Source organism: Ananas comosus, linkage group 12, assembly GCF_001540865.1.
Source record: "Ananas comosus cultivar F153 linkage group 12, ASM154086v1, whole genome shotgun sequence".
Taxonomy (NCBI): domain Eukaryota; kingdom Viridiplantae; phylum Streptophyta; class Magnoliopsida; order Poales; family Bromeliaceae; genus Ananas; species Ananas comosus.
In genome coordinates this window covers 10,489,845-10,513,545 of record NC_033632.1, presented here as the reverse complement: position 1 = coordinate 10,513,545, position 23,701 = coordinate 10,489,845, and the positions used below count along the sequence as shown (strand labels likewise).

Genomic DNA, 23,701 nt, shown 5'->3' with positions numbered 1-23,701 from the left:
GCTTTACTTATGTTTGATTTTTTTTTTCTACTCGAATTTCATTTCTTCTGTTTCCTATGACAAAAAAAAATAGAAAGTAACAATGGTGCTTACTTGTGGTGTAGCTGAGCCTCACTATTTTTTTTATTTTTTTATTTTTTTGCATGACATTTCTACTTGCTTTACTTATGTTTAACTTTAGCGATTCTATACTTTTTTTTTTTACTCGGATTTCATTTCTTCTCTCTCTCGAGTACCTTCTTTTTTCTCTCTTTACAGCTAGCTGATTGTTTTGTGTATGTGTGTGTGTGTGTGTGTGTGTGTGTACAAACTTTGATTTTTTTTCTTTTCAACTTCATTTCTTCTCTCTATCTCAGGTGCCTTTCTTTTTTTCCTTTGATGACTGTGTGTTCCATACATAATAATAAATTTGTGAAATTTTATCTTTATACTAGCTGTTCATCTTCTTGCTTTTTTATTTTTTACCTTCTAACTTTTTTCACTCTAACCCTTTGCAAAACTTTGTACAACAAAAATGTTTCCTTCCCTTCCTTCCTTTTTTTTTTGTGTAGTTGGGGTAATGACGACTATTAATGTTTCTTACGTTAGGTTGCTAAGTGAGGTTTATGAACAACTCCAACTAAATGTGCCGCAGATTGTAGTAAACGTGGATGCCGAGGGCAAATTTGTGGGTTATATGGATTTGCAGATTCCACAAAGCGAAATTATGGTCGAAACTGTTCGTTGTTCGAGCTCCCAATTCCCTACTTCTGCTAGTGTTGAACAAGATATGCACGCCTTGCTCTTAAGAGGCTTAAAGATGAATGCGACTTGCAAATTAAAGATATTAATTATGATGACTCTCTATTGTATAAGAATTTATATAACCACCAAACTATTGATTATGCTGTGGTGTTTGCACAACTCAGCAACCTTTCACGTGAATATAACTTTTTGAAGGAATGCTACATAAGTACAGTTGCACAAGAATATGTTAATGAGCGAATCTAGCTGCGGCGTGCCGTTGAGGAATGCTATGTCATAGTAAACTGCATTCTTGCTGTTACACCTGCTCCTGAGACTGATCCCTCTGAAGCCATGTCTAATCAATTGCCTCAATTAATGAGGCTCTTTTAGCTGGTCATGTTCTATTTTGTTGCCATGCTTTGGTTTTGGACAAAACTATTTGCACATCGCTTTTTGAGCTTGGCATATAAGAATATGTACTTACCTTAATTATTACCTCACTTTCTATTTTGTTGCCATACTTCTTTTTGGGACAAAGCTATTTGCACATGGCTTTTAAGTGTGACATATAAGAATATGTACTTCTTTTGATCCTGGTATTTTGGTGATTACGTAATATTTATTTTCTGACCTTAATTGGGTTTTGGCCATGAAAATAAAACAACTCATTATGTTTGCCTTATTATTGGATTATGACATTCAAGTTGTCAGTATTGGTTCTCATGAATTTACATTAGATGGTGGTTGCCGGTTTTACATTTGCGTGTTAAATGTTTGAGTACCACCTGTGGAAGTTTGTATACTTAGATTCTTTGTTCTATTATGTTGTGATTGTGTTTTTTTCCTAGTTGCACCCTTAGCTTGCTTCCTGCTTTCCTCTTGGATTTTTTACTTTTGCATTTTAAATGTTAGAATTTTTTCATTTGCCTTCCCTTGGTTCCCCCCTATTTTTTTGAGGCAATGACGACAGTTAATAGATAAATGGATGGATTGGCATAAAACATTAACAGTTGGACCACCTATTCATTTATCCAAAGTCGTGTTGTTAGTAAGTAGATTGGCCATTGCAGGAGTGGATGGCCTATTGTTAGGCAACCACCTCCTAATGTGATTTCCTGGGTTGCTGTTTTAGCCCATAGTTCATATGGTCCTCGGATTTGGAAATTATTAAATCTTATTTACCTAAAAGAATGTTGCATAGATTACAACTAATGAATGTTTCAGTTCAACGAATTACCGTCAACCATCAGCAAAATATTAATTCGCAAGAAGAGATGCGTGTGAATAGAAAAACTACTACTCAATTGTTCGCTCTCGACATATCTAGCACTCAAGTGAATTTATTCTCAGGTTTATCTTATAAAACTATTTATTTTGTTTTCATTATATATATAACAATAGTTCGTTCATACTTTTTATCAAATAGAATACAAAGTTTACTTGTGAAGCTAAAATTGCCAAAATTGACACATCGTTTGGTTGGTGGTACAAAGTATGTTATAATTACAAATCAGCTGTCAAAACATTTGATGGTATCTTTCTATACTCTAATTGTGATAAGACTGATCAATCTCCAATACCATGATAACTATTATATTTTTGCCAAATTGTTTCCTAATTTTTGGAATAAATCTTAGTTGCTAAGTTTTTACATTTTATTCCTTTTTTTTCCCTCCTGCTTATGTTGTTAAAAATGTACAAATTAAATGCTATTATTGAGGATGATACCGGTTCTGCGAATTTTACTATTTTTGGAAGATTGGCGCAAGATTTGATTCATATTCCAGCTCAAAACCTTGCTACTTCGCCTGATTCGGAAAAATTTATTTTTCCTCCGGCAATTAAATCAATTATTGGACATAAGCATATCTTTCAAATAATACATGGCGTACAAAAATTCAGAACAAGTGTTCCTTCTTTTAAAGTAGTCAAAATTTTTAATATTCACTACGATACGAAAGAGAACACTTAATTTCCAACCAAAAATTTATTAATCAAATGTGAAGAAAAAGTTGATTCTCCTACTACTCACAAAGACATTTCCAAAGAATTATTTGCCAAGGCATTCCCAAGTACAACCATTTTCTTAAGGTAATATTTTCATACTTTTGTCGTATTTAATTCGTATTATATACTGAAAATTCTAAACACATACACACTTATATATATAGAGAGAGTCCTGTTACTATACTATTGATGGTACCAAACTCTTAGTACAGTTGAATTTCTTCCCGCACATGCTTTCATCCAACAGGCGAAAACTCGATAGTAGTATGTGTGTATGTGTGTATATAAAGAAAGACAACTCCAATATTGTTAATAATATTTCAACTTTTCTTCTTAGCTCTTAATAAAATAGTATTTCTCTAATAATAGCAATAATTAAGTAAATTAATCAAATAAGTCAAAATTCTATTAATAGTATTCTCGCTTAACTTTATATATATGTGTGTGTGTGAGATTTATTTTCTTTAACCAACAAAGATATATCGTTTTACCCATAGCTCTCCACCACTTGCAGATGATGTAAGCGAAACCCAACCTGCCAAAAAAAAACGACTTTATGTGAGTTGGGATGTCGTTCATTTTTTCCCAATACATATATACTATTTATACTTAAGACTATGTTCGTCTAAACTTTTTTTCTTTGATTTGTAGTTTTGATGAAGATCCTTCGACAAATGAAGACTAGCTATGAAAATGTATAATTAATACTGTATTTATATTATATGTTTTACTACACTGTCAATCTGTTTTAAATTTGCATAGAAAATTATACTTGATATTGTATTTATATTGTATGTTTTATTGCCAAACAAATAAAGACTATAAGATATAGCTATGTGTTTTACTATATATTTTAGGGAAAACTTCAAAAACCCCCCCTGTGGTTTCGTGCATTCTCACTTTGCTACCCTGTGGTTTAAAACGTATCAATTTACCCCCCTGTGGTTTCATTTTTATCTTTTCGGAAGCTTTTTCGTTAATATTTCGTTAAATTATATACAAAAAACTTCAGATAACCATCTATATTTATCGAATAGTCACTTTAGTATCCTTTAATTTTAACTTTGTCACTGATTTTAAAAAAAAATAATAATAAAATTGATAACAAAAAGATAAAAACGAAACCACAGGGGGGCAAATTGATACGTTTTAAACCACAGGGTAGCAAAGTGAGAATGCACGAAACCACAGTGGGGGTTTTTGAAGTTTTCCATTATTTTACGACTATGAAAAGCTACCAGATATAGTTATATGTTTCACTACATATTTTATGACAAATTATATTGCTCTTTAATCACAATCTATTTATCTATAGTACAATCTATTTAGCTGCAGTGTAGAGCGAAGTTTTCACTTTTCACTGGTATAGACAATTTCCCCCTTTAACAGATATGGTTTCCAGACAAAGCCAGTGTCCCCAGCCAGCGTCGATCGCAGAAGGGCAGGGGTAGGGTTATGGAGGAAGCGAAGGCGGCCGCCTACTACGACGAGCTGAGCCGCAAGGGCGAGGGCGCCGCCCGCTTCAAGCGCGGCCTCGGCTTCTCCTCCTCCTCCTCCTCCTCCTCCTCTTCTTCTTCGGCCCCCTCCAAACCCTCTTCCTCCTCCTCCTCCTCCCTCCTCTCCAGCTTCGTCCGCGCCTCGAGCCCCACCACCAAAGCCCCTGACCTCGATCGCCGATCCCGCCTCGCCTCCATCCAAAACAAGCTCCGCAAACCCCACGACAACGGCGGCGGCGACGACGACGACGGCGGTGGCTCCGATCGACACCGACACCGCCATCGCCGCCATGGGAGGGTGGACGAGGAGGAGGAGAGGGGGAGGAGAAGAGATGGGCGGGGCGAAGCGAGGGAGAGGGAGCGGGAGAGGGAAAGAGAATGGCGTGAAAGGGGAGGAGACCGCGAGAGCTCGGCGAAGAGGAAGAAGGGAGGAGAGAGAGTGGATTATTCGCGGCTCATCGAGGGTTACGATCGAATGGTTAGTGTTCTCCTCCTCTCTTGTTTTACAGAACCAAATAACCTACAAAATTTTGATTTTAGTACCTGTTAAATTATATGAACCAACTTTCGTTCTCCAAAATGTTTAAGCTGGTAGAGAATGATGTTTTTAATTCACGGCTGTGCTCGAGATATTTTGATAGGCCCACAATGTAAATGACAGGAAGCTGATAATGCTAGAAATCGGGTGGGATTCAAACCTAGGATCTCCAGTTTTGATACCACGTTAAGTTATATGAAACAACAGTTATTCTCTGCAGAAGTTTAGGGAGGTAGAAAACGGTATTTTTAATATTTATATTCAACAGTATCCAATCTTTCAATTTATTTGATTTAAATCACTTGATGGCTCTTTTGATACAACATTTAAGCTGATTTCTTACTCTAATGAATGTATAGTTGCATAAATTGTATAAAATACACTGACTAAACTTGTAAAGAAAAACGGCGTATTTAAACTTTGAAGTTAAAGAGTCATTAAATGACTCAAATCAAATAAACTTAAAGGTTAGATAGCAAAATCAAAATTTTAAAGATTTGGTAGTTTGATCCAAATGGGTGATAATTGAGTTAAGTTCTATACATTTTTACCCTTTTTTTGTGACTGAAAGTTAGGAGGTGATTTATATTATTATGAGAGAATGACTTGAAAATCGAATATTGTATGCAATTCTAGACATTTGGTCATACACCTTATCTATTAAACACGACAAGATTTTGAATAAATGAAAGAGGCATGTTGAAAAAGTTGGTAGGATGGTGTATTTTACCTACGACGCAATTTATATTACTGAGAAAATGATTTGAAGGCAGAATATAGTATGTATTTCTAGAGATCTCGTCATTTTTTTCATTTACCAAATAGGACAAGCATCTTGAATAAATGAATGAGACGGCTAAACAAGACGTTCATGCATTTAAGCAAGCACTTATGCTCAGTATGGATGGAAAGAGAGAGGGAGGATGATAGAAATTTAGGTGAGAAAATCATTTTCTTTCGTTTGGATGGATGGTTGGAAATTTTAGGAGAGAGGAGGAGAAATGGAGTGAAAGGAAGATGAAATCGTTCTCTACAAATTGTTATATTTATCTCTTCAAAAAGTGTGGAGGAAAAGAGAGAGTTGATTTTCTCTTCTTTTGAAACATTTGGTTGTTTTCCCTTTTGTTTCATCTTTTTTCAATATCCTTTTTGGTATCTAGGAATGAATTGGATAGGATAAAATAAGAGTGTGATATTGGGAAAGAAGAGTAGTTTAGCAACTCAGAGGCATTAGGCGGCATGAGATTTACTGGTCTGGTGAACAAAGCTGCCCCGATGAGATAATTGAGTCCCGCCCTACAGGTTGGGATTGTGTTTGGAAAATTTATTTATCCTACTAATTCCACCCCTTCCCTTTTGTGACAGTTGACGTCTTTACCAATTCCACACCTTTACCAATTCCACACCTTACCTTTTGTGACACTTGACGCCTCTGAGTCGCTAAATCCTCCCTCTTCCCCAATATTGCTCTCTTGTCTTATTCTATCCAATTCAATCTTGGGTGTCAAGTGGGACGATAAATCTAGGCTATCTAGCACAGTAATTCTATACAAAATATCGCAATATCGTGAAGAAAAACATTATATGGTTTCCAATCACAACCTAGGAGTTTGATTTTTAGCTATGGCGAGAACTTAATATCTAACTTTTGAGGATGTATCCACCATTTCTGAGATGATTTACGATATTGAGAATGAGAGGGTCAATATGCAGTTGTAGGCATCTTTTCATACCACCTATCGATTGATTACGACATGATCCCTGTGTAAACTAAAGGGAGATGTGCTATCGCTAGAACGCAACAATTCTAATTTTTGAGTTTGTATCTTCCATTTATGGGACTATTTACCAGTTTCCAAGTAAAATGAGTTATAAGAGTCACAATGCTATTTTAGACTCTGGCTATCGTGAGAACTTTATAATTCTGACTTTCGAGGATGTTTCTTCCACTTATGAGATGATTTACCACTTTCCAAGAAAAAAGGTGTTACAGGGACAGAATGCGATCTTTTGATAACGCTTATTTATCAATTACTACACGATCCTTGATTAAAGAAAAGGGATGCTAAATAGGGCCTGTTTGGATGCATTTACAACTTATTTGGCACATCTCTTTTGTTTACTCAAGGGCAATGCAACAATTGGTAGATGATATATATAACTAGATGCCTACGATGAATATAGTATATGCCATCTCTAAGTTATTTATGCGAAATAATGGAAATCACTTAGTAGTTAGTAGGTGAATGCATTATTTTGAAAAAAGAATGACTGCCAGGATCTCGTAATGGACTATAAGCACACCCATAGATCGTAGAAGAAAATTCCGATAGCCCACAAGTTATCACTGGATAACTTGTTTAGACATCCAAACATCCTACAAGTTTCTTCCTCATCAACAAATCAGTTGTTGCTAACTGTGTTGGTATTCAAGAAACCTTTGCTACATTCCATCTAAATCATCCAATAGGCAAACTTTAAACTCCGACGTTCAATTTTCCTATAGGGAAGGAAAACATGATTTCAGTTCTGGAGTAAACTTTCAAACCAATAGAAATGTTTTGTCGTTGGTCATGCCGACCCATACCCAGCATCTGAACCAGTGTGATGCTAGAATATTGTGGGTTCTGTTAAAACGAGTCATAGGAATGCCTAGCTCTCGAAAGTTGGCCCAAATTGATTAACATTAACCTTTTGGACCAAACTAGATAAAATTATTAAGCACTTATATATTCTATTAGTTTACATTGATTCTTTGATATACTGTTGCATTAAAGTTAGTCTCAGCATAAAGAATTATTTTAATATGATTAAGGTTGCTAGATTATGTTGTGTTATCTTGGAGTGTATTTAAACTTATTAAAATGTTCTGGGACTTTGTAGCTAATATATAAGACCGGAATCCAATATTGGCAAAACAAAACCATTGGAGTCCGCACCAAAATCTTAAGTGATACTTCAAGCCTTAGTTGAAAGCTCTTGACTCTCATAATTCTCCTCCAGGGAGAAGTGAGACTTGCTGGGACCTCTGTTTTTATTATCCCATATAATTATTGCACACTTTGTTAGTAAGAGGACAATGGAGAATAAATGAGACTAGAAATGTATCAAAATTTTCAGGAATGATAAAAATACCTAAAAATGTCCCTTCAATAATTTTGCCATCTATATTTAGAACCCTTCAAATAAGTATACGAAGTTATAAGTGGAGTTAAGGTTATAAATATTGTGTAATGGGCACATAGCTGTTGAGATTTTAATGGAAGATTTGTGATTGCGAATGCTATTGGGGGCCTATGAGCCAAAGCAGTGGCTAATATAACTTGGAAGTTTACAATTTAAAAGAAGCTAAAGAAGATTTCTTAGCTGAGATTCTAATAAAGAATCTTCATATATAGTTTTGCATCAATAACTTTAACATGTAGCATTTTGTGGAATGATTCGTGGAAAGCTTACAGTAGCCATCTGTCAGAAAGTTGTGAATTGACCCATTAGGGCAAGTTCGGCCAGAAGCAAATGTCTGTGGGTCTTGGGCTGTTACAGCTGATCTCAAGCCACTATTTCGGTTGCTACAGGCCTGAACTGCTATTACTCCTCAAATATGCATACTGTGGCTGCAGTGTTGGAATCCTGCTGTGGCACTGCTATTTAGAACACCGAGTGTAATTTATCTGCTCCGTCCTACCTGTTGAAACTGGAAGAACAGTAGATATTATTCTAAACATTTTATTTGTGTCAGTAATGAAATTAAGCATAACTTTAATGTTGTAACTGCTTTCTTACCCTCGACAAGTTTATCACATCTTTGATTGAGTGGAAGGAACTGGTTTGGTTAATCTTATATATTTAAAACACCACGTACTTTTAGCTGTTTAACATTTTTTCTAATCTTATATTGCAATTTTGCTATAAATAGGTCATAGCCAATTTACTTTCTTTTTTTCAAAAAAAGAATTACTCTTTTGTTGCGTGAACTGACTTTTCCGTGGACTATCGTCTCATTGTAATAGTGATTATGTGATACACATCCATCTAATCTTAACAGACGCCTGCTGAAAGAGTTAAAGCAAAGATGAAGCTTCAGCTTTCGGAAACTGGTACTATTTTTTCTTACCTGTAATTGTCTACATTTGGGAGATTCCTTGTTAACAAATGTTTTTCTTTTGTCTTTTCATATCTTATATGCTATTCTATTCATGAATCAAAAAATGTTAATGAATCTTTTCTGAAAAAATAATAAATTTACATTCCAGTTTCTGAAGTTTTCCTTTCCGATTGTTTTTCCTTGTTGCAGATTCATATGTTTGACACAAAATGAGGGGAAAAAAAAAAGTGTGCCCTCTGATAAGTTGCATGTAAATATTAAGCTGGGGCTCTGTTTTACATTTCAAACTATTTTTCTCATTCTTTCGCATCTTCTCCTTATGTGGTAAATGCATGCAGTAAATTAGATAGGGTACTTGCTTTCAGAGAAGACGATCTTCTTATGTTAGATTGTACAATTTACAGTGTAATGAAGTAATGCAGAGTAATAAAAGTTGTTTTGATATTGGTCAAATTTCTTTTGTACTATAAATTTGTTTGCTAAATTAGTTAATTGTTTCTAGGCAAGATTACACTAGCATAACTATTTTCTTCCCACATCAATTGGTTGGAACAGGGGATCTGTAATATCCCTTGTGGCTCGGTTCAGGTTCTTGGTGCTTCCGATCGCGGATCCGAGGTAACGTAATCGGTAATCGAGGTTAGAGAGGTAAGGAAATAGAGATAGAAATTGGGATTGAGATAGAGAGAAGAGAAATAGAGGTAGAGAGATAGACAGATGAGGATTGAGAGGTGAGGATTAGGAAAAAGAGTTGGGATAGAGATAAGGGATAGAGAAGAAGAAGGGTTTGGAGAAGAACCTTTGGGGGAGAAATAGACTATTTCATTTTCATTGATAATTCTGTTTGCCATACAATCTCGTACTTATACTTCTCAGGATTAATACTGGAATGGAAATTACATAATCTCTTAGGACTAAACAGCAAAGTGACCAAAAATGAGATGCTCATTGGTTGGGCTGCCATTCGGGGTTGTTGGGCCACCTCTCTGGGCCTTCCGGTCCGGTAGTGCTAGTAAGTGGGTAAACGGGTGCCGGACTCCTCCTTCTCCGCATCATCCGCGACCCTGCGGGTTTTGGGCTCGCCTTTTTCCTCCGCTCCGAAGGCTTGAGGCTCCGACCCGCCTGCTCTCTTCTTCGCCCCAAAAACCAAGATCAGTCGGACTTCTCCTCCAACCTCGGTCCTTCTTCTGCTCTCTCTCCGCTCCGAGGACACCCAAGCTCCTTCGCCCCGCCAAGGCTCCGCCCGGGCCACCCTTCGCCAGCCTGTTCAATCTCGCCGGTCTGCTCCATCAAGCGCGCTTTTCCTCACTTGCTGCGGCCATTATTTCTGCTCTTACTATTGTAAAGTTAGACATTTTTACTTCCTTCCCCTGCTAGCTATTAGACTACTTAATACTTCAGGTCATTACAGGATCCTAATAGATATCTTTTAATCTGGAGAAATAGCAAAGTTAGAAACTTCACTACAGAGAAGAACAAATGTTTCTCTACATCACCTTTTTTCCTTGTGTGTTGATTCTCATCTAAATTAATATATGTTGTATTAAACTGTTATAAATCCTCCTTATTTTAGCCATATTTGTGTCGATTTCATTATGTTTTGTGTGATCGAATTGCCTGTGAGTTTGAAACTCAAAAGGAAATCGGGCCTGATTTCTCCTTAATAGAATCTTATTGCCCATCTTAAAATTTCTGTGAGATGACATTTAATGTCTAGTTTAAAAAAAAATCCTAATTTCATGACTGCATTACTTTCTTCCTAACAGTATAGGTGCGCTTTACTATTTTGCAGCTGCAAAAGATTCTGCTAGAGGCATGACTGTGGGGTGGGAACGATTTGATTTTAACAAGGATGCGCCACTTGATGATGATGATGATGAGATTGAAGGTAGTTTTTGGCTTTTCACACACTCTTTGGTGATGATCATTTCGGCAATTAATGTCTGCTTCTCTTTTGCAGCTGCTGATGATGATGCCTCACTTGTGAAGGATATAGGAAAAAGTTTCCGCCTTTCTGCTGTGGAGGTATAGCTACTATATTCTTTGAAATGTTATTATAATTTACAAAATGCTAATTAAACAGCGTGTGAACTTCCCTAGATTCTATTATTTGCTTTTTCCCCCATCAGGCGAAACGTGAGGAAGAACTTAGGGCTGCTCATGATGAGGCTATGTTTGGAGTATCCTCATCTTCAAATCTTGAGATGGAACCTACCAAGAGTAATTACAGAGAAAATCACGAGGATGATAAATCAAAAGATGCTGACAAAGAACAGATAGGAAGCAGCACTCTCATTAGCGAGAACGTAAAGTGTTTATATATATATTTTATTTGTTTCGTATGAAACAAATAGTGCAAAGTTAATTGCTTTTGATGCACATTGTCTTAGGTTTTCTCCATGCAACAAGGTTCCTGGCGAGATCGAGCTCGAAAATTCCGACATGATGGTGAAAATTGAAGTATGTGACGACTGATGCTGAATCGAAAACTGTTAGTTCAGCCATCTATCTTTCACATTTGGATAATTCACAAATAGCTTGTAATTGATGCGGCCTTAATACCTGTATTTATTTGAAGAGAAGCATCATGGAGAAGCCGAGTTTCAGAAGAAGAGATCTAACCTAATTGAGGAACTCTTTGCTGAATTGAGTGTGATAAAAAGAGATTTTTGCTGCAAATCTTATTGTAAGATTGCACCGGATGAAGTGCGCAATGTATGTAAATCTTACATAAGCAGTTGGCCTGTTTGATTGTTCTTCTACATGTTGATATGAAAAGTCTTTCTTCTTTCATCATCCTTATAGTTCCTGTTCCTCAGTGTTTCTTTCTTGATGTTTTCTTCGTAATTATTGTGTTAGGTTTTTGTAATCCTTTATTAGATAGTTGTGTTGATTAGTCATGTTTTATTCAAGCTTATTAGATCTCTCCACTTGTTGATCAGTCATGTTGTAAACACTTACTTTAATGGGGAATGTTGTCAATTATGGCTACCTGTTGTATGACCTTAGCTATTCCGAGCTTACCAATCTGAAAAGTGGGATGTGTCGTAAAAAGCGAAGCACTAAAATGAAAACAAAAGTAATATTCTTTTCTTTTTCGCATTTACATGTTACAATGTCCGTGTGATGTCAAGCGATATTACAGGTCTTATTTGAGAAACTAGTACAATAGAAGAGATTTGAACAAAAACAAACATTGATTGTTTTGTTTTACTTTACCAAAGCAAAAATGGCAACAAATATTAATTGAGCGGATCAGGACCGCAAATTGAGGCGCCAAATTAACTCAATCAACTCAATCAATCAGTGGTCGCTCCCTCTGTTCCCCTTCTGGAGGCTAACCAGCCCGTAGTAAGTCCCGGCGGGGCCCTTGGCCATGAGAGACGCGTGCGTGCCCTTCTCCACCACGGCGCCCTTCTCCAAGACGGCGATGAGGTCGCAGTTCTGCACGGTGCTGAGCCTGTGCGCGACGACGACGCTGGTCCTGCCGACCATGACCCTGTCCAGCGCCTCCTGCACCACCTTCTCCGACTGGCTGTCCAGCGCGCTCGTCGCCTCGTCCAGCAGCAGCACCGCCGGGTCCTTCAGTATGGCCCGCGCGATCGCGATCCGCTGCTTCTGTCCGCCCGACAGCTGCACCCCCCGGTCGCCGCACGGCGTCTCGTACCCGTCCTTGAGGTTGCTGATGAAGTCGTGCGCGTTCGCCGCCCTGGCCGCGCCCTCCACCTCCGCCTCCGTCGCCGCCTCCGCCCCGTAGACGATGTTCTCCCGTATCGTCCCCGCGAAGAGCGTCGGCTCCTGCCCCACCAGCCCCACCTGCCTCCGCAGCCACCGCAGCTGGTACGTCCTCACGTCCCGGCCGTCCATCTTCACGCTGCCCTTCAGCGGGTCGTAGAACCTCTCCACCAGCCCGATGATCGTCGACTTGCCGGACCCGCTCTGCCCCACCAGCGCCGTCGACTGCCCTGTTATGTTCAACATCACAAGCCTTAAATCTGCTTTTATTAGAGAACAACGGTCATCTCTCGTATCATTTTATGTAAACATTACCTACCTGCATGGATCCTTAGGGAGAATCCTTTGAAGATTATCACGTCGGGGCGCGCCGGGTACGCGAAGTCGACCCCGTGGAGGTCGATGTCGCCTCTCAGCCTCTCCGGCTTGTAGCCGTCGGGGTCCTCCGGCTCGATCTTGGTGGTGCGGTCGAGGACTGCGAAGACCGAGGCCACCGCGTCGGCGCCCTTGGCGAGGTCCGTCGTCATGCTGCCGGCGTCGGCGATGACGCGGCCGGTGCTGACGAGTATCATGAAGGTCTGGATCAGCTCCTTGAAGGTGATGTGGCCCTGGCGGATGAGCTTGCCTCCGTACCAGAAGTCGAGGGCCCAGGTGCAGGTGGTGAGGCTCATGGAGGTGGCGAGGCCGAGGCCGGCGAACCAGGACTGCCGGCGGCTCTCGCGGGCGGGGCCCTCCTGGGCGGCGTCGAAGAGGCGGAGGATGCGGCCCTGCGAGGAGAAGGCGGTGACGGTGCGGAGGTTGGACACGGCCTCGGCGGCCAGCTTGCTGCTCTCGGCCTGCGCCTTGATGGCCTTCTTGGACATGCTCTTGAGGAGGACGCGGCGGAAGTAGAAGCACACGATGATGATCGGCTGCACCGCGATCATCACCACCGCCAGCCGCCACGCGATGATCAGGCCCATCGTGAACGCTATGGTCACGGCCGAGATGGTCTGGATCACCAGCGCCATGCGATCACCCACCAGTGATCGCACCTGCAAATACATATATATATATGCAGTTGTAGATCAGTGTATTCGTCAATGTCGTACTCAACTTTGCAGCTGAGCACAAGAGTATGCACGGCGGGACTCGAATTCAGAATCTTTTTACTCCGGGCACTTACCACGTTGGCGTCCTTGGCCAGCTGAGCGGAAATAGCGCCGGAGGAGTTCTCGTCCTGGTCAAACCACCCCACCTCGAAGGTCAGAATCTTGGCCAGCATCCTCTCCCTCACCCTCTTGGTGAGATACTCCCCCATGGCGCCGAAGCTGTAGTGCTGCCCCACGTTGATCGAGAACGACGCCATCGCCAGCCCCACGAACACCAGCGCGTACGTCCGGATCTTCGACTTGATCTCGCCGTGGTCGGGGTAGAAGTACACCGACACCACGCTCCCCATCGCGAACGCGTACACTGGCTGCACCGCCCCGTAGAGCACCGCGCAGACGCTCCCCAGGACCGCATGCTTCCACTCCGGCGCGTTCATCATCAGCAGCCGCCGGAACGACGGCACAGGAGGCTTGGCAGGCTGCGCTGAAGGGTCTTCGTCGTTCTCCGCGTTGCCGCCGGCCGACCGCGCCGAGCTGGTCCTGCTGGAGAGCCGCCTGCTCAGGCTGTTGCTGGCCAATCGCGAGGAGCGCGATGCGAAAGCGGAAGACGGCCCAACCACTTCTGTTCAGTGTTCAGTGTGTATAAAATATTAAAATACCGTTCTATAGGTATGAGTTGCAAGATTACACTGTAAATTTGGCTGTAATTGGGGTTAGAACTGGGTTGGGTTCGGGTCTGATCATACTATGCCCAACCCTGGCTCAAAAGAAAAAATTTTGGGCTTTCGGTCGGACTTCTACCTAAGTTTAACAAAACGAAGGCCCAGCCCAGTCCCTATTGAGCTTTGTTGAGTCCCATTTTATGCATTTATCTACATATAAATATATCATATATATACTATATAGAGTGAGCATTAGCATTATGTATCGCGAAGCACGGAGCCTTCCGTAGCTGCCAGCTCGTTTTCGCATGTCTCGCGATTTTCGAGATCGGTCCGCATCGGCGCTCCGATTAAACTGTGCTCGATTCACACTTGATCTACGAGTATTATGAAGCACCTAGCGAAAATAAATTTTATGATTTTATGATATCTAAATATTGCCCGTACGGAACGAAGGGGCCAAAAAATCAACGGCTGAAAAAAAAATTTTAATCAAATGTAATAATATGACATTTATAAATTTTACAATATTGATCTTGTGTTATATTTTATAATGAATTTTCTAGCAAAATTTCATCCTATTGGAGATATTTCACGTTAAACTTAGCAAGACGGCTCACGTACGGCCATTGAAATTTGTTGGTTCTTGAGCCCATTCGATCACTAGGCAAATATTATCGAAAAAATAATAAAATTTATTTTCTATGTACTTCAAATACTCTAATCAAGGTTAACGAAAGCGATCGACGATTCGGAGATGTCGCACCACGAAAATGCAGCCTGGGAAGCACGAAGGCTCGTGCCTTCAGATGCTAGTAGCCTCACGTTAAGTATATTAGTATAACTTATAGTATATATATATATATAATATATATTATATAATATATATATTATATATATATATAACATTAGCCTCCTACTTTTTAAATAGTAACAAGTCATTGCGCTGCTTGTAGTTTTCGGCCCTTGGCATTAAAGCATGTGCGTTAGGATGATGTGAGCCCCCTAGGATTGAGTGAGTGAATTGGTGAAATAGTATAATCTAATGAAGCGCTAAAAATGTAAAAGGCAGAGATCTACACGGTCTAAGAAAAATTTACTCAAGCCCAATGTTAGTATTTTTACAAGCACCATAGTCGGAACTCATAATATATATATATATATATATATATATATATATATATATATAAAACTAAATATTTTATTTTGGTAACTAACGTATCGGGTTTTTGAGCCGGGCTTGGACATGTCCAAATAAGTCCAAAAGTTTTTCAGACCTAAATTTTTAAATCTCGCCGTGACCCAAAGTTATAATTTTGATACCCAAAGTCCGACTATGCATGGCCTGTCGGGTCGGGCCTTGTTTAGACCCAGCCCAGTTCCACTCCCTAGCTGTAAGCCTAGCATTGCTCAAAGTGTTAACCAGTACAATGTGAGAAGTTTGGAATCTATTTGGAATATTACCACACTATTTTTCGCATTTTAAGTTGGTAGAATTGCACAAAGCTTATCGGAACTATGACCTATTTTAAAATGACTGTCTAACCTTTTAAAATTTTAATTTTACTATCTAACCTTTCAATTTATTTGATAAGTTAATAGTATTTTGACTTTAAAATCTGAATGCGTCGTTTATCTTTATAGATTTGGTTATTATACTTTATATAATTTTCGCAGCTATCAATTTATTAAAGGAAGTAATTAGCTTAAATTTTAAAGTGAAAATATGATTGGCCGACTCAAGTCAAACAAATTGAAAGGTTGGATAAGTAAAATCAAAATTCTAAAAGGTTGGCCGCTCGTTTTAAAATGGTTTATAGTTCAGATAAGTTTTGAGATATAATCGGCTGTACCTTCATCTTCCCTCGCGTCTCTGGTTTGTTGAAGGCGAACGAGGGCTGCGTAGAGGCCACTGTCGTTGGCGATGAGTTCGTCGTGGGGACCAAGCTCTTTGACATCGCCGGTCTGCATGACAGCGATGAGGTCGGCATTGCGGATAGTGGAGAGGCGGTGGGCGATGACGAGAGTGGTTCGGCCGACGGCGGCAGCGTCGAGCGCTTCTTGGACGATGCGCTCCGACTCGGTGTCCAGCGCACTCGTCGCCTCGTCGAGGAGGAGGATCTTCGGTGCTTTAAGTATCGCCCTCGCGATTGCTATTCTTTGCTTTTGTCCTCCCGACATTTGAACTCCGCGCTCACCGACCTGAATATAGAAAGTCATAAAAACTTCAAATACTATTCCTGTGATTTTGTGCTTTCTGTCTTTAGAATTCTATGGTTTAAAGTATATCATTTTATTATCCTGTAGTTTTATTTTTCTCTTTTTTTTTTTCAGTACTTCTGTTAACTCTCTGTCAAATCATATACAAAAAAAACTTTAGATACTCCACCTATGGTTTACCCTGTGGTTTCATTTTTTTCTTTCCGTCAATATCCTGTTGTTTATCGAATTTTCACTTTAGTACCCTGTAGTTTATCAATAAAGAAAACTTATGTTTATCGGAAATCTTATGATACTCCTTACTTCGTATATAACTGAAATACAAAATTACTTAGGTTGCCTAAGTTAGTACCCTATTGTTTTAACCTTGTCATTGATTTAACAGAAAAGTTAATATAGAGATTAACGAAAAGAGAAAAAAAAATCAATGTACTAAAGTGATACATTTAAACTATAGAGTATTAAAATGATAAAATGCGAAATCACAAGGGTAATATTGAAGTTTTTTCTTTTTTTTTTTTTCATACTTTGCCACTATGCCGTCTTAAAAGTTATACTTGAATAGCTCATTTCTTACTTTACCCTCGCGTGGTTCAAAAAATGCATTTAATTATTCAATGACGATCAAAATCTTTTATTTTAGGGGTTTTTTTTGCAAATAGCCCCCTAAGCAATTTTTATTTTAAAAATAGCCCTATCAAAATTAAAATTGCAAAAATGGCCCTGTCTATGCCACGCAGGCGCCACGTCAGCGCCACGCGGGCAGGGCTGGGTCAGGATATTAAGTTGAACACGGTGAATCATTCACCGTGTCTAAACACGGTGAATGGTTCACCGTGTTTCTTACGTATTTTTTGTATATTGAAAAGTGGAATAAGGAGTAGAGATGTCAATAGATATGGATATTCGAAATATTATCCGAATCCAAACCCGAATAAATTATATATATATACATAATTTATTTTGTGTTTTTTATACAATATATAAAATATTTAATAATTTTTATTTTTAGATTCTTGCTACTCAACGTATAAATTTTTAAACCCGCGTTGAAGTTAGATAAAGATCTAAAATAATAAAATTAATTAATTTTATATATTGATAATCAAATAAAAATAAATTATGTATTATATTCATTATATATATATATATATATATATATATAATATATATATATATATATATATATATATATTATAATATATAATTTATTCGGTTTGAATTCGGAGATAATATTTCGGTATCCATATCTATTGACATCCCCACTGCTATTCCACTTTTCCAATATACAAAATACGTAAATAAAAATACGCTAATAAACACGGTGACATTTCACGTAGTTTGAACCGTGGAATGGTTCAGCAGTGTTCGAACTTACACACGGCCCAGCCCTGCCCGCCTAGCGCTGACGTGGCGCCTGCGTGGCAGGCCCAGGGCCATTTTTGCAAATTAAATTTTGACAGGGCTATTTTTAAAATAAAAATTTGTCAGGGGTCTAAATGCAAAAAAAGCCCTTTATTTTATTATTCTATATGATAGTAGTTTTTTCTAGATAAAAACATAGTTATAGTTTTAGAATAATTAAATATAATTTTTTGAACCACATGATAACAAAGTAAAAATGAGCTAGATCACAGGAGGACAAATTGAAGTTTACCCAAAATTTAAGTATTCAAAATACCACTCTCTGTAATTTAAACTTTTGAAAAACAACGCTTCTTTCAAATTACTTTAAATCGGGATCTGATCTCAAATATTTATGACTGTTATTTAATATTTATGACTATACAAAATAACGGCGGTTCCAAGTTACTTTAACGCTCCTCAAAAATATTTTTTCTTATCAAAACTCTCTTTTTCTTACAATTGAGTCATCCAATTTATAGGAGAAATTAAGTTGTTGTTTTTTTTTTTTTTTTTTTTTTTGGGATAGACATTTCCTCATTAATCTGATGCATTTCCTCTATTATTGGAGAATTTGGAGAATCTAAGGGNTAAAAGTGAAGACATTTGATAACTTCATTAATTTTGATTTCCAATATTTTTGAAATAGGTACACAAATTACGCAAGTTTTGATTCTACTCCGACATTACAGTATTTGTGACATTTTTTTATGAATTATTTCGTAATCTCATAAAATATTTTAATATTTGATGGAGTATTTTGTCAAAAAAAAAAAGTAACAAATACTGTAACGTTAAATAGTGAAAAATTTTGAAGTTGATATAGACTAAAATTTTTCGAAGTCCTTGATATATTGTACAATTATTCTACTAGTATGTACGGAGGTACTTTGATTTGACTTGAAATAAAAATCTTGAAATACGTGTTAAGTTCAAATACTTTTAAACGCATCAAATGCTTGGTACTTTTATATCCTTTTATCTGAATTAATGATTGACGCTGTAACATACGACTTAACACAAATGAATTTTCTAGAGACCCAACTATATGACTTTTCAGTATTGTTTACGTGTTATTGATATCAAATTCGGTAATTTTTAATGATAAATATATAATAATATATTTTGAACCATTTGTTCACCTAGTAAATAAATTAAAAAATTTTGAAATATGGTTTCTAAAAAGTTTAAATACTGTAAATTATGTTTGATTATGTTGATTGTCAATTTGAATGCGCATTATCGAAAATGATATAAAAAAAGGTTAATTGCATACAGGTTCCCGCAAACATAGTGAATTACAAATATATCTCTGTAAAATTCAACTTTTATAAGTTATCTTTACAAAAGTTCTAATATTTTCAGATATGTCCCTCTGGTTTGTTACTGTTGGAGAACTGTTAAAAAATTATTTATATTTCCAATTTTGCTATCACAAATATATTCCTCTAAAAGTTATAACAATATAATGTAAGATGAGTAAAAAAGTCAAAAATTAACCCGGATAAAGTGTTTAACCTATGGTTAATTAAACGTTTCTAACGGATTCTAACGGTAGGGACATATCTGAAAACATTAGAACTTTTGTAGGAATAAGTTGAACTTTATGGCAGCGTTTGGTTAGGGGATAGGGATAGGAATAGGCCCTTATCCCCCTTTTATACCCAAACGTAATTTTTTATCCGAGAATAGTAGTTCTCGGTTATCCCCACCAACACCTCTATTTTCTATATAAAGCTATCTAAAATTGTTCTTATCCCCGGGAACAACTCAATTTTCATCCAAACATTATTTTTCTCATCTCCATACTTGTACCTATCCCTATAATAGTTAGTTCTTGCTTATACCCGAATCAAACGGTACCTATAGAAATATATCTATAATTCACTATATTTGTAAGGACCTGTATGTAATTGACCCTAAAAAATTATCAAAAACTTGATACTTCTTAAAATAGAATATTTAATTTCTTGAAAAAATAGTGTGCTTCAATTAAAATATTTTAGTAATATTATTTTAATAAATTTGGATTTTGTAATGTGTAAGGGACCTACTTTTCAAAGTCCATGAATCAAAATCTTAGTAAAAGTATGAGCAGGGCCACTATACTTTTATGAGTATAGAGCCTTTCGTACTCATAAGTTGTTTTCGATGTTGGAGTTTTCGAATCGATGATCCATATCGTTAAATATGATCTAGAGCATTTAAAACTTCTATAAAATAAATTTCGTAATTTTTCGAAGTCATTATAAAATCCATCAAGCGGGTGTAAAATGAATGGTTAAAATCGAACGACATCCTAAAAATGAATGATCGGATCCTTCAGTTTAAAGATCGGAGTTATTGATCTTTATTTAGGTAGTGAATAGAATTTTCTATCAAAAATTCAACCTATTCCGATTTTTTTTCACCGTTAAACTAGCAAATATCTTATACTGACTGTTAAAAATTATCAATTTTGTGAGCTTTTGATCGTAAGGCAAATGATATCGAAAAATTATAAAATTTGATTTCTAAAAGTTTTATATGCTCTACATAATGTTTAACGGTATGGATCGTAGATTTAGAAGCTTTACTATCGAAAATAACTTATGAGTACGAAGGCGATCGTATTCATAAGAGTATAGTAGCTGGACTCGTAAAAGTATATATGCATGTATAAATAATTACTCTTAGTCTATTATTTATGTAATTAATTAACCACTAACTATATTTGCTTGACCTAAAAGCGATTCCTAGAGAATCTCTTGACTTTTGCTATAAGATATTTATTATAGTCATTTGAAGCTCCACGTAAACTTCTATTGTGGAAAAAAAAGGGCCTTTTTTTAGTTTTTTATTTTTTATTTTATATTTTATTTTTATTTAATTCTAAGCTAGTTATGGAAGAAAAGTATTGGTCAACAAAGCTTATCTTTCAAACTTTAAAAATTAATATTTTTAAATTTATCCCCAAGCTCAATAATACTAGTGCATGAAAGCCTAATCTTTTCTTTTCCATCATAAAAAGTCTATAAAATTTCGCACGCAGTTGCCTAACTTTTTCACAATATCAAATAAATCCTCAACTTTTCAAAATTCCCTTTTTTTTTTTTTGATTTTATACATTATTTTTAGCAAATTAGATACATTCATGAGGTAAAAATTTAGATTTAGATATGCTATTACTTTAAAGAGCTTAATCATCTATTAGAACGTCGCTACAGTTATGATAAACTAACTCGCTCAAATCAGATAAAGTAAAAAGTTAGATAATAAATTAAAAGTTCGGCATATTCTTATCTCGCGAAAAAAAGAAGAAGAAAGAAAATAACCTACCTGGGTGTCATATCCTTGAGGCAACTGAGAGATGAAGTTGTGAGCATTTGCGGCCTTCGCAGCTGCCACTATTTCCTCCATTGTTGCATCCTCTTTTCCGAACAATATATTTTCCTTTATCGAAGTTGCAAAAAGCGCGGGCTCCTGGCTCACCAGCCCCATTTGCGACCTCAACCACTTGAGCCGAAGCGTCTTTATATCCACCCCGTCGAGCAAAATCTCGCCCGCCGACGGATCGTAGAACCTCTCCAGCAGAGCGACCACGGTCGACTTCCCCGACCCGCTCCCCCCGACCAATGCCACCGTCTTCCCCGCCGGCACTTTTAGGTTGAGGCCCACGAATATCGGGTTGTCCGGCCGCGAGGGGTACGCGAACTCGATCCCCTTGAACTCGATCTCGCCGCGCACTTCGCCCAGCACCTCGCCCTCCGTGCTCTCCGAGTCGATCTTCGGCACCCTCTGGATGACTTCGAGGATCCGTTCCCCCGCCGAGCTTGCCTCCGAGAAGTACTTCACATTCGTCAGCCCGGATCCCAATGCTCTACATATATCATATATCACCAAATGATCGATCAATATCATTGCTGACGACTTATGAGTGAAATGACTGACTGATATAAAAGTAATCAGCGCTGCTTTGAGATTCGTATAGAGTACTTTCTGACGAGATAAAAGTAGTGAGATCTTAAAAGGGTAAAAATATTATTACAGGCCACCCATGACGGCCGCGGCGCTGACGGCGAAGACGGTGCCGCCTTTGCCGCCGTGGTACATGACGAGGCGGCTGCCATACCAGGTGCTGAAGGCCCAGATTGCGAAGGTGATGCCGTTGCTACCGATCGCGAGGCCTTTCGCCAGGCCCTGCTGGAGGCCGAGCTTGACGGAGTCGTCGAGCGCGGCCGAGAACTTGGCCATCGTCCGCCCCTCGGCGACGAACGAGTACACCGTCCGCACCGACGACACGGCTTGTTCCGCGATCGACCCGGCCTTGTTGTACTCCACGCGGATCCTCCGCGCCAGGCCCATCAGTCTCCGGCCGTACACCAGGCTGGGTATGATGAGCAGTAGCGACATCGGCAGCGTCGCCAGCGCCAGCCGCCACATCAGGAAAAGCCCGACGGTGTAGCTGCCGACGAAGAGCGAGGCGTTCATGATGAAGTTCGGCACCTTTTCGCTCAGCACGTCCTGGATCACCAGACTGTCGTTCGAGACGCTGGTGATGACCTCAGTCGTCGAGCCGGCCGTCAGGTCGAAGAACTCGATGTCCTGCCGCAGGACGGCCTTCAGGTACCGCGCACGCATCGTCGACGCCTGCCGCTCCCCCGTCCTCGTCCAGCAGAATGCCTCTGCAGTTCAAAATACCACCTTTTTTTTCATTATTCGAGCACGCAAAAACGCACAGAACTTGTCCGAACTATAGACTATTTTAAATTTATTATTTAAAAATTTTTCAAAATTTTAATTTTACTATTCAATCTTTCAATTTATTTGGATTTGAGCCGATTAGCGGTACTTTGATTTTCAGATTTGAATGTGTTGTTTATCCCGCGGACTTAATAAATATATTTCTTTAAATGCGTTGTTGACCGATTCAAATCAAATCAATTGCAAGATTAAATTTTTTTTTTTTTTAAAAAAAATAATGCATCACCTAAAAAAGCTGACACCCACGTTCCCATTGCCAAGAACACGAGATTCCGTGCATTCTGGAGAAGAAAAAAGGAAAAAAATAAAAAACAAACACGATAACAACTGAGCCTCCACGGCTTTCCGAAAGAAAAGAAAGAACAGAGAAGAAGGAAGAAGAAGAAGAAGAAGAAGAGTAGAGGATTCGTCGCTACTTCGTCGACTTTATGTGTGAATTCCGACAACAAGGTGGCGCCGGTGCCGCCGCCGCCGAGATCGTTGAGGATCTTGCTGCTGATGTAGAGCATGACTGGGGTCGAGAGGCCGTCGCCGATCGCGCCGAGGATGCCGAACGTCATGAACGCCTTGTCGATGGCGTCGGCGTGCATGAAGATTGAAAAGAACGACTTCACCGCCGAATTCGACGGCGGCTTCTCCTTCTTCCTCCCGTTCGCGTCCATCTCCTCCTTCTGCTCCTCCTCCTCTTCTCCCTCTGCCGCCCACGCCAAAGAAAAAGTGAGGAAGAGCTAAAAACAAAAAGAAAAGCAAAATGAGTGCCTATTAACTACTCTAACCTGCTGTTATATATATATATATATATTATGAACTAGGCTAATATGCTACTATGCTACTATGATCTAGGGTTGAGTGAGTGGTTGGTTGAATAGTAGATCTACGGGTGAAAATGATCAAAAGGATAGATCTAACCTAACAGCGAAAAACTTAGTAGCACAAAGTGCTTCGTGCTATTAATAGGCATAGTAGCCGGACTA

At 38.6% G+C, this 23,701-nt stretch overlaps 2 protein-coding genes across 4 annotated transcripts; one reads left to right on the top strand and one right to left on the bottom strand.

Moving 5' to 3' along the window:
• On the top strand, positions 4,136-11,857 carry LOC109718357 (suppressor protein SRP40). Of its 3 annotated transcripts, none has more exons than XM_020244551.1 (7): positions 4,136-4,707; positions 8,813-8,864; positions 10,665-10,760; positions 10,833-10,897; positions 11,002-11,178; positions 11,263-11,363; positions 11,456-11,857. In XM_020244551.1, exons 1-6 carry the CDS (start codon positions 4,189-4,191, stop codon positions 11,329-11,331), a joined length of 978 nt encoding a protein of 325 aa, XP_020100140.1. In that variant the 5' UTR covers positions 4,136-4,188; the 3' UTR covers positions 11,332-11,363; positions 11,456-11,857. The 3 variants fall into 3 exon arrangements, with proteins under 3 accessions (XP_020100140.1, XP_020100141.1, XP_020100139.1); XM_020244552.1 differs by having other exon boundaries at positions 11,451-11,857; XM_020244550.1 differs by having other exon boundaries at positions 11,263-11,857.
• Positions 11,936-23,460, bottom strand: LOC109718356 (putative multidrug resistance protein). Its single transcript, XM_020244548.1, has 8 exons — positions 23,144-23,460; positions 22,954-23,008; positions 22,012-22,648; positions 21,303-21,843; positions 16,214-16,562; positions 13,773-14,320; positions 12,927-13,641; positions 11,936-12,837 (listed from the first exon to the last, which is right to left on the bottom strand). The coding sequence occupies exons 1-8, from the start codon at positions 23,387-23,389 to the stop codon at positions 12,176-12,178; spliced, it is 3,753 nt and encodes a 1,250-aa protein (XP_020100137.1). The 5' UTR covers positions 23,390-23,460; the 3' UTR covers positions 11,936-12,175.

Excerpts from the sequence above, each read along its gene's own strand:
- LOC109718357 (XM_020244551.1), top strand. The coding sequence starts at position 4,189 with ATGGAGGAAGCGAAGGCGGCCGCCTACTACGACGAGCTGAGCCGCAAG. Across the intron at positions 4,708-8,812 it reads TCGAGGGTTACGATCGAATG|ACGCCTGCTGAAAGAGTTAA; the intron begins GTTAGTGTTCTC and ends TAATCTTAACAG. Across the intron at positions 11,179-11,262 it reads GCACTCTCATTAGCGAGAAC|GTTTTCTCCATGCAACAAGG; the intron begins GTAAAGTGTTTA and ends ACATTGTCTTAG.
- LOC109718356 (XM_020244548.1), bottom strand. The coding sequence starts at position 23,389 with ATGGACGCGAACGGGAGGAAGAAGGAGAAGCCGCCGTCGAATTCGGCG. Across the intron at positions 13,642-13,772 it reads TGGCCAAGGACGCCAACGTG|GTGCGATCACTGGTGGGTGA; the intron begins GTAAGTGCCCGG and ends ATGTATTTGCAG. Across the intron at positions 12,838-12,926 it reads CTCCCTAAGGATCCATGCAG|GGCAGTCGACGGCGCTGGTG; the intron begins GTAGGTAATGTT and ends TGAACATAACAG.